Here is a 17,548-nt window from a genome sequence, read left to right as displayed (position 1 = left end):
GTATCACTGTGGTACACGTTCGGTGGAGGAACCAGACTGGATATTGGAAGTAAGTCACATATTCATCTTTTTATTCAATCAGTAAGTTATTCTGGTGTCTTTTGTCTTCATATTCAAGCCTGGAGGAAAAGAAAATACTGACCTTTAACTTTTAAATCTCTTGTTTTAGAAAGAATAAAGACAACATTTAACTTTAAAGGATTTCAGTTTAAAACAGAAACACAGACTGAATTTAAATGAAGGTAAAATGTTTGAAGCCAGAGTTTTTATTTGTTGGGAAATAGATGATTTTCACTCTCATGGTAAGGTGACATGTGGAGTTGTGGTAGTTTGAGTTCAGTGTGTTAAAGTCAGAGAGCCGTGTGTCTCTACAGTGAGAGGTTTTTGTACGGCCGCTCAATGACTTTGTACCACTGTGGTGGACTTTTGGTGGAGGAACCAGACTGGATGTTGGAAGTAAGTTTCTGTATGAATATTAAACCTAATGTTAAAATACAGATTTTTATATTTGATCCAAATAAATCACAATTTGACAACCTCAGAGACAGCTGCTAAATAATGTTCTATTCATGAGGTTTTTCTAACAATCGATATGGACGCCTTAATGACTGAAACAACTGAATGAAATTTATTTGTCATTAACATTTATTGAAAATGTTAAAGCAGCTGTCTCTCTGTTTATTTGTAATATTTGTCATCGTGAAACTCTAACTCTAATGAAATCGTGTTTTTATCGGTCCTGCTTTACCGTGAAGGTTCACTCAGGACAGTTTGATTTCTGTCACACTGAAACATAAACAGGTTGATATTTAACAAAGAGAAGTGTTTTAAATGTTTTCCTGAGATTCATTTTCTGACAACTCTTTAAGGTATTTATCTGATTCAGTTGTTTGAATGAACCGAACAAAACAAACATAAAGAACGGTGTTTTAATATGCACGTAATCTCTGATCTCTTTATGCGTCTAATTTAGACATTTTTCTGATTTGAATTCACATGAAGAACATTTTAATGTGTTCAGTTGATTCTCTGTTTTAGTTTGGTTTTTTTCTTCACCTACAAACTGTTTTAAAAATGTGTTGCAAAGTTTTTGGATTATTTTGATGGGGAATGTTTGTAATGTTTTTAATTTGATTCAGATGTAGTTTAAATATATTTCAGGTCGTTCTGTGTGATTCTCTCTCTGTGTGCTGATGTGCATGAGAGGCTTCTTAAAGGGAAGTGAAACAATGTGTGAGTGAGTGACCGGTGGAGCAGAAAGAAACATCTGACAGAAACTCCTAAAAAAAGAAAATCAACTCTCAGACATTAAAGGTGTCCTATAGGGTTTGGTGGTTGATTGACAGTTGTGTGCTCCCTGTCCTCTAATCTGATTGGTGTCTCCTATAGGTGATGTGCGTCCCACCCTGACGGTGCTGCCCCCCTCCAATGAGGAGCTGGAGCAGGGGAAGGCCACCCTCATGTGCCTGGCCAACAAGGGCTTCCCCTCAGGCTGGAGTCTGGCCTGGAAGGTGGACGGCAGCAGCAGCAGCAGCAGCTGGGAGGAGAGCAGGAGCCCTGCGGTGCTGGAGAAGGACGCTCTCTACAGCTGGAGCAGCACCCTGAGGCTCTCTGCAGACCAGTGGAGGAAGGTGGGCTCTGTGACCTGTGAGGCCACCCAGGGCGCCCAGGCTCGAGTCACAGAAAGTCTGAGTAGAGACCAGTGTTCCCAGTAAAGACTCACTGGGACTCTGCTGCTGGTTTTACTGTGATACTGCTCTCACTCTGCACCTCTCTCTCTCTCTTTATTTCATGTTTCTAAAGAATAAATATTAGCTTGTTGCTTCAGATGTGTGTGTATCGTTTCCTGATAATAAAAATATGTTCATTAAATCAATGAGAAATACACTTTTTGTCTTTTTTTAATTTTTTCAAAGTTGTTAAAATAACTTTTCTTTTATGACAAACTGTCTTAAGATACTTCATCATAATGGAGCCAGTGACTACATTAAGAAATGTAGTTTCTCCATGATAACTTTACAAAGGACGAGTAAAAACACATCATGATGAGACATAAACATTGTTTTTAAACTCAGACTGAGCTCCTCAATATGTTTGATGAGTGCCATCAGTGATCACAGAACTTCAAACGATATAATTTTTCATAATTTATATAAATTCCCAAATTACAGTAAACTTGTTTTGTGCTTTAGTCTCCACAATAGTCGGTAATAATGAACAAAACCCATGATAGCCAGCATGACCAGCCGAGACCAGAGTGCTCAGAGACCGAGATAAGATCAAGACCAAGGCAGGACAAGAATGAGACAAGACCAGGACAATGAATTTCACTGAAAAATCATCAACTTGTGTGCAGCTGGCGTGTCACTCACTCAGACTGTAACACCAGGAAGGTTGAAGCCGTAACTGGGGGATAAAAGTCAAACTACAAATGAATTGAAGTTAATTGTTGTTTCAAAAAGGGGCTTTTCCTTTCAACCACAATCAATTAAGGAACAGGACTAGCACACAACCATCACCATCTCCTCACCTCTGGCATCCTGGTGGAAAACCCATAATATCACCAAGTCATCACTAGCACCATGTAGATACACCCCAGTATGGCACAATCCAGACCTCCAGCTACACAACACCCCCATCCACTTTCCATCATGGCAACAAAAGGAAATCACTCACCTCCATCTCCTTAAAACGATCAATTTATATCATTCAATACATTCATCCAGAAATACGGGTTGAGAGGGACCAGTTCCTCCGATATCAACAATTTAAAAAAATTGTTAAATCCAAAATTAATATAATCAACAACAATCCACAACCTTCTAAATCAAGTGAAAGAAATCTAATCTAACCCGTCCAGTCTGTATCCTGATGTGGCTGTCAGCTGCTGATGGGGGCCGTGGGTCAGGTGGAGGGGGTCTCTTGCCTGACCCCCCGATGTTCCTGTGAGACCCCTCTTTTCAGTTCTTCTCAAATATTTAATGAGTGTGTATGAATGTATATGTATGTGTGTATACCTATGTGTATGTATGGATTTATATATTTTCCTCTTTGTTTCTATGATGGTCACATTAACACTATACCTTTAATTTGATTGTTTTATCATTTTTCTTCATACATATATATATTTTTGATTTATTCTTAGATTGTTTTCTCTTTACTTCCCACCTGACTCCTGACCTTGATGAATGAACTGCAACTCACACCAGATCTAAAAATCTCATTTATTACCCTCCATCAACATAAAAAAGTTCAGAAGTCACCAGATTTCATTTCAATCTATCGCCTGTATGATTGATGTGTTGTGTCTTTTCTAATGTTTCGCTGTTTTGACTTGTTTCTGTTTTCTGGTTCGTTTGGTTATTGGTTTTTGCTTTTGCTGTTATTTCTATGTGCAAATATTTGTAGGTTTGTTTTTTTGTCCACGATATCAACAATAAAAAAACATGTTAGATTTAAAAAAAAATCTTATTACCCATAATCCTCTGCTTGTAAAGAGTGTGTAGTGTTTAAGTGCGTTCACAATGAGGTTTATAATCCAAACCAAATATGAGGGCTGATTGATTTTTAAGGTCTTTATCATGTCTGAGCTGCTTCAGTGAAGTGTGTCAGTCTCTGCAGAAACTTCCAGCTGCTGCAGCAGTCAGTTCAGTTTCTGTTCAGTCTGACTGAGGGAGGTTTTTGTACGACACTATTTCACTGTGTGAACACATTTCCGCTGTGATAACTCTGACAGTAGTAAACTGCTGCATCTTCAGTCTGGACTCCACTGATGGTCAGAGTGAAGGCAGAGTTTGATCCACTGCCTGAAAAACGATCTGGAATCCCTGATGCTCGAGTGCTAGCATAGTAAATGAGGAGTTTAGGAGTTCCTCCATCTTTCTGTTGGTACCAGTGCAAATTGCTACTACTGTAAACATTCTGACTGGTCCTACATGAGATGGAGACGGAGGCTCCCAGAGCAGAGGTCACTGCTGCAGGCTGAGTCACTGTGACCTGTCCTCTGGACTCTGAGGATACAGAGACAAAAACAAAAAGCAGCATCAGGGTTTAGTGGGCTTCATTTCAGAGGGACGGATGTTCATAGAGGAGAGGAGTTTGATTCTCTGGACTTTACCTGTGAAGCAGCAGCAGAGGAGGAGAGTCCAGATGAGGACGCAGATCAAAGTCATGTTTTTGATGATGAGGACGAGGATTTCTGTTGTGATGAAGGACAGCTGTCAGTCATCCAGTGTTCAACTGTCAGGACTATAAACTCTCCCAGAGCACTGGAGCATGGTGCTGCTGATGCAAAGTGGCTCTCTATGGAAATGTTCTGAGAAAATGGCAGATTTTTAGCTGATTCAAAATGTGCTGAAAACAAATTTGAATATGAGAATCTTTTGGTCATTAGAAACCAACTGAGCATCATCAGCATACAAGGTCATTGTAGGTTTGTCTGCAGGTTTAAAGAAGCTCTCTGTGTTTTTCAGCATAGTAACATCATGTGAGTTCACTGGAAGCTTTGTGAAGAGTTTTTTTTTATAGTTAAGGTGAAGAATAGCTTTCAGTGTAAATGCATTATTGGGTAGTTTTGGTGCATGAGGAAGGAAATGTGCTTTTTATTTTTTTATATGGTTTCAGGTCATGCTTGGCCCTTCATTCGATGACATAATTTTAAAGGTTTTAGACAATGTTTTGGTTTTAACGGATATGCAGGGGATAATATGGACTATGTATGTGTTATATAGTCCAAAATATTATCATTATTATTTTTATTAATAATCTCTATGTCCATGGATGTTCACGTGTGTGGGAGGAGTGGGAGGTTAATTGTGAGCCAGTAAAGATGGATGTAAATATTAATGTGTCTCTAAAGGTTTAATGACTTTAGAAATTCCTTCTTTATGTAATGTGGTTGCTTGTCAGTCCCCGGTAGAGGCTATATAAGGGTGATGTAATCAAGCGCTCGCCCTGTCTTACCTGTGTGTAGAACAAGGAAGTGCAGCGTGAGGTGAACTGATTACAAACAATTGCTAGTGGTAAGTGATCTGTTGAACTTAAAACGTAACTATCCACACAGTATGAAAGCACATGCAAGAACAGGGCTAAAGTTAAATTTATTCACTCTTGTAGATCGTGGATTACAACAAGTAGGAGGACGACTGGACTCTGTAGTGACTCATTGTTTTAACGGTATGAGAGTCCTCATGTTGTGCTGTGAATGAAATCATCTCTGTTGGGCTTTAATAATTAGTTTGTATTTTATTATCGCTCTTAATCATCAGCGGCAGCAACAGGAGTAAACTTGCTGATTATTATTGTGCAAAATTAATGTATCAAATTATGTGACACTATGTAATTATTTTCTTATATATTTTTTTAGTATATTAGTATATTAGCTCATCACAACATTAAAAGCACACTGCTGGTCTGGGTGCTAAGTTGATGAATTAAAGGTATGCTATTTTGGGTTGACACTTTAAAGAAATGTAATTAATATGTTTTTGATATTGATTGATTTAAAGTCTTGTTTATTTCTCTAGGACTTGGAATTAACTAAAAACTGTCACTGTTTTTCCCCACTTTAATATTTACTTAATTGTTTATTTTTAGAAGTAGTTTCAAATTAGATACTTTGACGGGCCACGTGCAATAGACTTTATGGGCGAAGTGCAATTCATGAATTCATAGTAAAGCTATAGGGGCGAGGGTAGTAGCTCTGAAAGCCTTGATCCCTTTTGCTGTGTTTATTAATTTGTAGTGTTATGCATGAATTATTTGCTGCGTGAGCAGGTGAAGTTAGTGATTATTAGGGAGTGTTGTTAAATGTATCAGTTGGATCTTGAGTGTGATTAGGAGCAGCTATTTTTCCCTGTGTACCTTCTTACTATGGGGATCAAGTGATTCATCAGTCATTCCTGCACAGTGCCACAGTAATGTATGTGTGCCTTGTCTAGTGAACTGCGTATATTTATAAAGCTACTGTGTCACCTGTATTGGTCATTCATTTTAACTTGTTTAACGTTGTGTTACATTCTTAAATAAATACTATGTTGTTAAAACTACCATCCTCTCGTCTACTTAATTGAGACACCAACTGGTTAATTTTTGGTGAAACATCTGGTGTAGTGGTAGCTACTTTAGTCCTATAGACGGTAAAAGTGCTACATTTATTTTCTCATTTTAATTACGTGTTTTTTTTATAGTTCAAATGTGCTCAAATATATGAACTATACTGGAATAATACTGGACCGATGCAGCTTATCAGATAAAGTAAAGAATAAAAGATAAGCAAAGTATGATATCATCAGCATATAGAATCTTCAATGTTTTAGTACCAGCATTATGACCTCAACATATGGAACAACTGATGTTTCTTTAATGAACATATGCCACTCACAATCATGTCATGCGTTTAGTTAACCTAAAGACTACACATTATGCTCTGAATGTATAAAAGAGGAACATGATGTTTGAAAACCTCCAAAAATAATCTGTAAAAAAGTATGAATCTAAGTGTTGTTAACGTTTGGGTCCTTTTATAAACGTGTTCACTTTGCAGCTTATCTTCAGTCAATGTAGTTTGTTCAGACTTATTTTCTTAATGCTCTTTTCAAACAAATTTATCAATAAACAGAGTTATACTATAAACTGTTCTCTGTTTTATGGACCTAGTTAGCAGACAAAGTTGTAAAGTGCATCTGTTACTCTGCAGCTGTTCAGTCAGATCAGTTCCTCTACAGCTGACGGAGGTTTTTGTAAGATGTTGTATCACTGTGTGAACGGGTAGCTGCTACCCTGCTGACAATAATAATCTCCTGAATCTTCAGTCTGGACTCCACTGATGGTCAAAGTAAAGTCAGTTCCAGACTGACTCCCACTGAAACGATCTGAAACTCCAGACTGACGGTTGGAAGTCCACCAAATCAGGAGCTTAGGGGCTTCTCCATGTTTCTGAAGATAACAGTCTACCTCATTGTCCACATGTGAACTTGCTTTACATCTGATAGAGACAGTTTGTCCTAGAACAACAGACAGAGATCCAGGAGTCTGAGTCAGGAGGATGTCTCCTGAGGAACCTGAAGAAACATGAAAAAAGAGGAGAAAGATTATTGAGACAAATCCAGCTCAGAGAGAGATGATCATCATCCAAACAGAAGAGTCTGATTCTGTAAATTCTGCAGCAGCACATCAATTCAATGAACCTGGTTACACCATGAGGAAAACTTTTCAGATAAGAGTCTGACCCTGAACAAGGAGCCCCAGGGTGACCATCAGTAGAACCAGTGACATCATGCTTGTGCTGCAGGTGTGTCAGAGTCCCTGAAAGGTGTGGACAGACACTGATCAACACTGGTCTCTTAACGTCTGAGAGCAGAGAGGCTGAACCCTTATATGGAAACACACAGAGTCACTGAACTGTAGCTGTACTCAACTGATCAGGATGTTTCTCCCTGACAGATTTGACCAGTTCAACATTTAAATTCTTCATAGGCTGTAGAAGAACGGTAAAAGATTTAAGTTAAACAAAATAATCCTGTGTGGATTTGTGTTAATTCAAAAATGGAAAAAAAATTTGGAAACATTTTATTTTGGAAATGAAACTTTTGAGGCAGGACATTTATTCTGATTGAAACATTTAATCACACTGCAGATATTTATCCTTTTACAGACGAGGACAATGGATTGTGTTTCAACGGGTTTTCTCTTATTCCTTCAAGTAACGGACATCTCACCTGCACACCACATAGGACTGTACACCAATAAAACAATTCTGGCATGACATCACTGACCACCTCTCTGTACTCTTGAGCTGCCACATCCCATGTTCACCCACACTCTGAAAAAGAGAAAAAATAGAAAGAACAGCACAGTAAGGACAGACTAACAGACATTGCAACATTACACACAAATCATAAAGACAACAACAATAAAGGTAAAACTACAGAAAACAGGAAATACATCACAATCATACATTAAAAGCTTGTTTGAAGAGGTGAGTTTTGATCAGTGATTTGAAAGTAGGAGGGTCGGTGCAGTGTTGAATATGTGTAGGGAGTGAGTTCCAGAGGGAGGGGGCAGCTATGGAGAAGGCTCTGTCCCCCCAGGTTCGGTACTTGGTTCTAAGAGGGTGAGATAGGAGGTTTTGAAGAACGGAGGCTGCGTGCAGGAGTGTGAGGGTGAAAGAGAGCCGTGAGGTAGGAGGGGGCCTGGTGGTTAAGGGCTTTATGTGTGAGGAGAAGGATTTTGAATTGGATACGGTAAGGGACAGGGAGCCAGTGGAGATTTTGCAGGACAGGGGTGATGTGTTCGCGTGTTCGGGTGTGGGTGAGCTGTTGAATCAAATCACAACACTCAGAGGTTCTTCAATAAACGACTCGCAGTGAGCTGGAATAAAAACAACATTTCAATCTTGATGTGGATTTTATTAATGCACCACTCTCTACACCTGTAGAGCCTCGTCCTTCCTTGTTCTTCATCTGTCTATGCGAGCGACAGAGAGGATAATAGAAACAGGGTATCAAGGTAAAAATGGCGCCCTGCATCACACACGGGCAGTTAGGACCCTCCAATAGGAAACTATAGAATCAGGCTGATCATGTCGCTGACGCTTGTTAGGATACGCTGTAACAGTAGAAATGTTTTTTCAAATCTGATAAAAATGAATGTTTAAGATCACTGTGAAATATCCTCTACTGAAAAAATACTAAAGAAATACAAAATAGAAACATGTAAAGATTTTCACTCTTTCAGTTTAAGGTGGGTTAGAAACTAAACTTCAAATAAAGTACAGCCCATTATTGATTCTAAAACCCTACTACTACTTTCATGCTGGATTGTCATTGGAAAAAAACATTTGTATTGTATTAATTAGATGAAAACATATTTTCTTTTATCTCATACAGGAAATGAGACGTCAGGGACTGGAGTCACAGGAACAGAGACGGTTAAAGGTAAATTCTATTAGTTATGTAATGAAATATGATTTCAATTACTCTTTCACAGTCTGTCGCTCTAAAAATGCATTTTAAAATTCATACTAGTGTAATTATGTGTTATAGGCAATTGAGGCAAGACAAGACAGAATGGAAGCTTTTGAAGAGCCTACTGATGGTGTGCCACTCAAATTCAAGTTTCCTAATGGATCGGAGAGGACGAGGAAGTTTGTCTTGTCTGAATCTATTCAGGTTATCACTTTACCTGTCTTAATGTTAACCTCTGAGAAGGAGTTCACCTCTGATGTTAAGTTTTGCTGTGGGTTGTGCATAGTATGATAATTTATAGATGTAAAGTCCTGTTTCTGTTCTCTGCTTTAGACATGGTTTGATTTTGTTGGGCAAGAGGAAATGGCCAGTGAGGTTTTTTGTCTTCGAGAAGCAGCATCAACCAAAGTACTGGAAAGCACACTGTCAGGATCCATTGAGCAGTACAATATCAAAGGGTTTTCGACCCTCTATGTTCAGTGGATGGTAACACCAGCTGGACAGGTGATTAGCAATGTCATTTCAAACATTTTCATTTGTACTAGTTTTTAAAAATGACAGTTTTAATGTATATTGTGTATCTGTATGTGTGTGTATTTTTGCCTCCAATTCAGATAATAGGTGCATGTGACCACATGTGATCCATGGTGGAGTTGGCCCATCCTTCTTTTCTAAGCGTCTCTTTCTCCAGCTTTGTGGTAAATCTCCACCTCCTGCTTCATTGGATAAAGTGGGAGATCAGTCTTTCAGAGAAAAGTTATTAAAGGTGTGTATTGCACAGTTTTTGAAGCCTGGTCATTACATTTTCACTGTAGATTTTTTCCCCTAAATAGGACTACTCTCATTATTGTGTTTTTTGAGATAAAAGAAGCTCAGACTGTCCATGAGGCAAATGATGCAATCACAGATGCAGAAGACAGTCTGAGCATGATGGGAACTCTGAGATACATCACATCCTTGGAGCAGAGGGATTCCCTGATCCAGTCTGCAGCACATTATTTTGTTGATGGGCGGATGCACGTGGCATTGAGACAGTGAGCAGTTTATCCATCAGGGCAAAACTGAGGGGTGTGAAAGGGTAAACTTGTTCATATAACATTGATTTGTAATGTTCTAATTTATGTGGTTTTTTTTTTCAGGTTTGAGGAAGGTTTCAAAACTCTGGGTTTCCTTGATGAGCTTAGGGCTCACCATGGAATCTTTGAGGACCTGTTCACCAGTGCACCGAAACCACTGGAGGCCAAAGACTTGTCTACTTTGTTTGAAGTTGATTTCTCAGTCCCTGGAAGTAACAGACGACCCCTGGAAAATCAGACCATCTGTTTCTGGAGAGACTGGTTAATCGATATTGAGGGTACGATATTTCAATGGCATGTGTGTTTTTGGCTGGACCACTGAGCCAGCCCTAGGAATTGGAATCAGGTTAGGTTGATCTGTCAGTCATTTGTGTCTTATTGTGCAATTATAGTTTCATCAGTTTCATGTAGATGCAGTTGTACAATACTTGAAGCTTATTAGTGTGACAGGCATTTATATTTCTTTCCATGTGAGCTATAATTTCCTTTGCTCATGTCTTTGTAGAAGGAGAATGCAGCCCCTTGACGCTGGAAATGGTGCTGGAGTTTGCCTCTGGAGCTTCAGCAGTGCCTCCCCTGGGCTTCCCACAGCATCCTGTCATTGAATTTCTCCACGATGAAGACACTGAAATCTTTCCAGAGGCAAACACATGCGCCATAGTGCTCAGACTGCCCATTCACAAACAATATGAGAAATTCAAAAGCTGTATGACAGAAGGAATTCTGCAGACTCCAGGTTTCGGCATTACATAATGTAACCAGGGTCCTAGATAAACACTCTCTAAAATCTCAGCATTGTTTCAAAACAACCTCCCAAAACCTGAGCATTTTCTGAAAAACTGCAGTATGTCAACATTTCCTAAAAAAACATTTCTCAGCCTCTGTAGGAAATAAAAATGTATTAAAATCAATGAAAAGCTTACTTGACTTTAACTGTAGAGCATTACCTCTGCCCTAAAATGATAAAGATTTTTTTTTAATCTTTAAACTAGTGTTGTAGTCAAGACCACACTAACCGTGACAAAGACCTGCCCGAGACCAGAGAGCTCCGAGTCAAGACCAAGACATTTAGGGAACGAGACCGAGTCCAGACCAAGACAATAAAAATATCAATAAAATATCACAGAAATTATTTACACAAAATGTGTATCATTTATACACAAAAATATTTTAAAAATCCATTGTTTAATTGAAGTTTGTGTCTAAATAAATCTGACAGCGACAAACAAGGTCTCTGCAATTTGTTTTCAGTGCAGCATTCTGTGGACCAAAGGTTGAAGTCAGTTCAGGCTTTAAAGTACAAGTTCATTACATTCTAGGGCAAAGCCCTCCTCAGACTTCTGTAACGTTGCTGCAATTTTCTTCAAATTAAAACAGCTTTTTCAGTGCATTTGTGTAAAGTAATTATAACTGAACACAAGAATAATTAGTAGTTATAGTATGGTTATACTATTAAGAGAGGTTAATATTTGGGAGTCAAATATTTCAGAACTGATATGACGTTTACTGATATTTCCATGTTAAAGTACAACTCACACCTTTTTTTTCCTCTCAAATTTGGTTATCAGTGACATGTTCCAATGTTATGCAATGGAGGCAGGACATTTTGCAGTTGTACAATAAAATTTTAATTGTATTTTTCAAGAAAAAATATGCAGTGTCTTTGATTTCTGAGGTAAAATGACAGTGTGTAAAGTGGTGTACTGCAAGAAGTAGTCTTATTATTGGTCATTAGACAAAATATTACATTACTTAACTATGATCATATAGAGGGTACTTTAAATAAAAGAATGAGCGGATTCCTCACCTGCCTTTAATATTTGTTGAAACAATATTATAATAGTAAAACATTGTCAGTGAACATTTACTATACAATGTCTAAATGCAGGAGTATTTTCAGTGTGGTAATACCACTTTTGCTTCTGTACAGGAGCAGAATACTTCTTCCATCATAAGGTTTGGTATATGGTAATTTATACAACAGTTAGTTCTGACAAAGGAATATGATTGGATCAGAGGCATTACATGAGTGACGATATAGGACACAACATCACTGGGACTTTTCACAACATGTATCACTCCACCTCAGCCAGGAGCTTTGAATACTTTGAATTGACACTTACAGCTGACAGTTTTTATCTATTCATCATCTCAAACAACAGACTCTAATTTCAATGGTTTCATGATGAAATCCATTTCTTATGGGAGGCTGTGGCTCAGTTGGTAGAGTCGTCGCCTCTCAACCGGAAGTGAGGTGGATTCTGGGTTCTTCCACAACAACAGCTGGGAAATGGTCATCGTCATCAAGACTGGGGAAAGTGCCAATCCCATGGTGTGCCAAAAGGGCCTCCAAACTTTGTTCACTGTAACGGTCCTCACCAAAGACATTGTTGATGGTTGTGCTGTCCATCTCCATATTGGCCAGCATTCCTGCAATCCAGATTTGGACAGGTGTTCTGTTGTTTTCTGTGCGCAGACTGTGGTTATTCCAGGCATTTCTGAAGTTCTGAAGTCTTTTCTGAATTTCTGGCAGAAAGACAATTTGCACTGCCATTTTGTGGAGTTCATCCTCAGGATCAAGAAGCTCAGAATTCTCAAGAGAGTAAAATGTATCATAGAAAGATTGTAGAACATGCAGAAAAACATCTCTCCAAAGACGTTCTATTCTTTGGTTATGGACAGACTCGCCTGTGATGTGACTCCTCCTCTCCACACCTTGAACAATGTTCATGAACAGTGCAACTTGTGAATTCTCACCTCCATAGTCTGATCTAACTCTGGAAGGAAGGCCATACATGCAGGTTGCTTTTACAAACTGTGTCAGTACAGTGGAGGCACGATTATTTGTGTTGCAATTCAAGTATGTGATCAGTCGAGAGTGTCCATCAATGGCTCCATGGACCAGCAAACCCCACCTTGTGATAAACATAAAGGAGAAAGGTACATTTGATTATCAATCTAACAGATTGGTGGAGTTGTTTTTATACCTCTAGATTATAGTACATTGAAACTACATTTCGCCAAGTAGAAATATATTTGTAACGTGTAAAATGGTTTTACAGATATCTTGAATTAACATTTCAACATGTCAAAATTACATTTTGACATGTTGAAATGTAATTTCCACTAGTGAAAACTAAATTGCTACTTGTCAGCCAGACTGTTTTAATGTTAAAAGGACTTGCCATAGCTTCTGTCTGCCAACGCACGTACTGCTGCAACTCTGTAATTCACTGTAACATCATCTAAACCCCCAGACACACCAATCTTTTTTACCTTTTGGGGCCATCTCCTAAAAACTTCTACATGTCTCCACCTCTCCGCTCTCGTCCTGATACACCAATCGGATGTCCTTATATGGAGAGATGGGGGTGTGGTAGTATGCTGCCGATTTAGAATGATTCTGATTCACTCACATACGCCTGGTGGTGAGAACAAAATATGCTGGTACGCACGTGTCATGAATCTGACAGTGATTTTGCGTAAGCACTTATTTAATGCGCAGAGTGAGAACATTTCTACACACATATTAGTGAATGAGGCCCAATGAGAGGGAGGGAGACAGTGGGACAGACAGAAGTCTTAGAAAAACCCTAAATGTTGCATAATATGAGCATAAAGCTCTTAAGACTAACAAATGGAGTCGATTTGCCCTGTACAACATCAGGAAGATCAGACCTTACCTGTCAGAACATGCTACACAGCTCCTGGTACAGGATCTTGTGATATCGACTATTGCAACTCTCTACTGGCAGGTCTTCCTACATGCACTATCAAACCCCTGCAGATGAAATAAAATGCAGCAGCACGACTGGTCTTCAACCTTCCTAAAAGAGCACATGTCACTCTGCTGTTCATCTCCTTACACTGGCTCCCAGTTACTGCTCGCATCAAATTTAAAACTCTGCTGCTCACTTACAAAACAGACACAAAAACGGCTCCTCCTTACTTTAACTCTCTCATCCAGGTCTACACTCCCTCCCCCCACTACGCTCTGCCAATGAAAGGCGTCTGATCCAACCTTCACAACAGGGTCCTAAGATGCTAAATAGACTCTTCTCCTCTGTCGCCCCCTGGTGGTGGAATGACCTTCCAAACTCCATTCGATCTGCAGAGTCCCTCTGCACCTTTAAGAAAAAGAAAAAGACCCAGCACTTTATAAGTACCTATGACCTGATGACGATGGTTTAGATATTGTTGTTGATGATGATCATCTCGGACAACTGTGTGTGAGATTGAAAGGTTTCCATGGTGATATGAATTCAAAGGGACTGCTGTAATTTAATTCTGGGGAATTTAGTTGGATTTAACCTCTGAAACTCCTGATCTGTGTCCAAAGAAAATCAACACATCACAACATATCTAACAGTTATGTGAGAATGTAGCTTGCTTCTCATCGTTTTAAATCAACACTAACAATAAACTACACAAACCATATTTGTGTAAGCGGACTTCAGGGTTGTAAACAGCATCCAGCAGTCTGTGTTGTCGCTCGTTTTCCTCTTTTGATCGACGAAGTTGCTCCTCATATTCTGCTATCGTTCTTTCAAACAGATCAAATATCTCTTCAGCAGCAGCAGTCAGTCTCTGGTTGACGAAAGATCTCAGTGTTTTAGCTTTAGACATTTTCACACACACACAGGTTTGTACAATTTAATGATGTCGACATTTTAAACTGATGGGAAACCAGCTGTCTTCTCACTTAGCTGCTTTATGTCAGAATGTCCTCATCCCGCCCATTCTGCTGATCCCTTTAAAAACATATTTATTATAGTCTGTCTGTCAGTCTGCCTCTGTGAGTGTCTGTGATTGGCAGAGAATCATACCTACAGTTCAGCTGAAAGGCTTGGAGAGGGTAAAAGACTCCAGCAGCACTTGTAGTACGAAGATCAATTTGATGAAGTCCAAGGCAAATTTCCCACTGGGACAATACAGTTCATCTTATCTATCTCATCTTGTCTTATCTTATTAACTTAATATGACGCGTTTCAGCTTGTGACCTTTGATGACCCTGCTGGAGGCTACAAGCTGAATCATGTCTCTCTTAAAAAGTTCATGAAGTTGATCTTCATCATACGAGTGTTGATTAATTCAAATGGTTGTTTAATTCTGATTTTTTTATTGATCTTATTGACTGATATTTCTTTCTCTTCTCAGCCCTGATTGGTGAAACCTTAAGTATTTTTATTATTTTCATCTTCTTTATTAATATATTTTATAGGCTTTTTTATCATGTTGGTCTGTTATTTCTTATCTGACAATCGTGTCCATTTTTGTTTGTAAAAGTGTCTGTGAGTTCTTTTGTTTGCTGTCCTGTAATTGTAATTGTATTTTATGTTTTTTGTTCGTACCTGCCTTTAGGGACTACCGATGAAATGTAGCTTTTGTGCTAATTCCGGCATATTGACTTTGATGCGATTTGCTGATTCATGTGCAACGTCCTAATTCAATAAATACAATTTAAATTGTTGTCCTTCTCTTCACTGTGTTGTTTCTTGTTACATCTGTTTCATATTGTGTGTCATGATGGACGTCGCTTTGCTGGCTGCAAAACAAATCTGCCCACAGATACAGTCACCTGAACCTGAAGTCCTAGTTTGGTTGTCATGAAACCAGAATTTTTACTTGGATAAGTTATCAGTTAAAATCAAACAAAATTGGGTACAGCTGGCGTAGTGGTTAGTGCGCTCGCCCCATGTACGGAGGCTGTTGGCCCAGGTTCGAAGCCAACATGTGGCTCCTTTCCATCATATTGTTTCCCTGATTTCCAACTTAATCCACTTTCCTATCTCTACAATAAAGGCACATAAAGCCCACCTGCCAAAAAAAAGTCAAACAATATTGGTACCTGTTTCAAGTCTTACTTTATGCTCCCCCAAAACACAACATCCTCTTTTAAGTTCACATATTCTGCTCCTCTTCCCCTGTGTGTGAAGTTTCTTGTTCTAAATCCACTCTGATCCTGTATTTGATCATGTCTATAAACCCCTCTATTTCAGCCCTGCTCAGAACAGGCTGTTTCTGTGTCTGTACCTTTAAATATGTAAATGAGCTGTGTCTGACCATCATGGTGAGGAAAGAGGGGGGAGAAGTGGGCTGAAAATGTTTGATATTTAAAAGATGGTGTGTTTATTCTCTTCACAGTGTGTGTGTGTGTGTGTGTGTGTGTGTGTGTGTGTGTGTGTGTGTGTGTGTGTGTGTGTGTGTGTGTGTGTGTGTGTGTGTGTGTGTGTGTCCTCAGTGAAGTGTGTCAGTCTCTGCAGAAACTTCCAGCTGCAACAGTCAGTTCAGTTTCTGTTCAGTCTGACTGAGGGAGGTTTTTGTACGACGCTTTTTCACTGTGTGAACACACCCTGACTGTTGATATAGTGAAAACTCTGACAGTAGTAAACTGCTGCATCTTCAGTCTGGACTCCACTGATGGTCAGAGTGAAGGCAGAGTTTGATCCACTGCCTGAAAAACGATCTGGAATCCCTGATGCTCGAGTGCTAGCATAGTAAATGAGGAGTTTAGGAGTTCCTCCATCTTTCTGTTGGTACCAGGCTAAATAGTGGTAGCTGCCATAATAAACATTCTGACTGGTCCTACATGAGATGGAGACGGAGGCTCCCAGAGCAGAGGTCACTGCTGCAGGCTGAGTCACTGTGACCTGTCCTCTGGACTCTGAGGATACAGAGACAAAAACAGAAAGCAGCATCAGGGTTTAGTGGGCTTCATTTCAGAGGGATGGATGTTCATAGAGGAGAGGAGTTTGATTCTCTGGACTTTACCTGTGAAGCAGCAGCAGAGGAGGAGAGTCCAGATGAGGACGCAGATCAAAGTCATGTTTTTGATGATGAGGACGAGGATTTCTGTTGTGATGAAGGACAGCAGTCAGTCATCCAGTGTTCAACTGTCAGGACTATAAACTCTCCCAGAGCACTGGAGCATGGTGCTGCTGATGCAAAGTGGCTCTCTATGGAAATGTTCTGAGAAAATGGCTGATTTTTAGCTCATTCAAAATGTGCTGAAAACAAATTTGAAAATGAGAAGTTTTTAGGTCATTCGAAACATACTGCAGAGATTTGTCAGCATACAAAGTCATTGTGTGTTTTCATACAAAGTTTTATCAATGTTACACTCATTTATTTAAGAAGTAGACAAATTACCGACTTTTATTTATATTCTACTCCACTTCTCATTCATTGTGTTCATCATTGATTTTAGATCATTCCTCCACCTGCTGTTTAGACATCCTGCTAAAATATTTTTTTGCAAGAATGTGCTAAATGTTTGTTAATGTCACTTCTAAAGAGAGTTGTGTTTTTGCAGGTTTAAGGTCCTTTTAAAGGAAGCTTTCTGTGTTTCTCATCAGAGTAACATCATATGAGTTCACTGGAAGCCTCACAACAGTTATTGAAGGCTTTAAAGTTAGAGGAACATAGTTTAATGATTTATTTTGTCTTTCTATTATTTCAGGTCATGCTAGGCACTTCCTTCCATAATAATACATTTTATCTAAAGGC

General features: G+C 39.1%; 4 gene segments (V, D, J or C); 1 reads left to right on the top strand and 3 right to left on the bottom strand.

Moving 5' to 3' along the window:
- Window positions 1-1,378: 1,378 nt before the first annotated feature.
- Window positions 1,379-1,715, top strand: LOC132990995 (Ig kappa-b4 chain C region-like). The segment is given in 1 exon segment: window positions 1,379-1,715. A coding segment is annotated over 1 exon segment (255 nt).
- A 1,845-nt stretch (window positions 1,716-3,560) lies between these two features.
- LOC132991552 (Ig kappa chain V region K16-167-like) lies at window positions 3,561-4,211 on the bottom strand. The segment is given in 2 exon segments: window positions 3,561-4,010; window positions 4,118-4,211. Coding segments are annotated over 2 exon segments (369 nt in total).
- A 2,317-nt stretch (window positions 4,212-6,528) lies between these two features.
- LOC132991621 (Ig kappa chain V-V region MOPC 21-like) lies at window positions 6,529-7,278 on the bottom strand. The segment is given in 2 exon segments: window positions 6,529-7,061; window positions 7,230-7,278. Coding segments are annotated over 2 exon segments (357 nt in total).
- Window positions 7,279-16,236: 8,958 nt separating this feature from the next.
- Window positions 16,237-16,901, bottom strand: LOC132990978 (Ig kappa chain V region 3381-like). The segment is given in 2 exon segments: window positions 16,237-16,706; window positions 16,814-16,901. Coding segments are annotated over 2 exon segments (384 nt in total).
- Window positions 16,902-17,548: the final 647 nt, after the last annotated feature.

Source organism: Labrus mixtus, chromosome 16, assembly GCF_963584025.1.
Source record: "Labrus mixtus chromosome 16, fLabMix1.1, whole genome shotgun sequence".
Lineage (NCBI taxonomy): Eukaryota > Metazoa > Chordata > Actinopteri > Labriformes > Labridae > Labrus > Labrus mixtus.
This window is presented reverse-complemented; position numbering and strand designations above follow the sequence as displayed.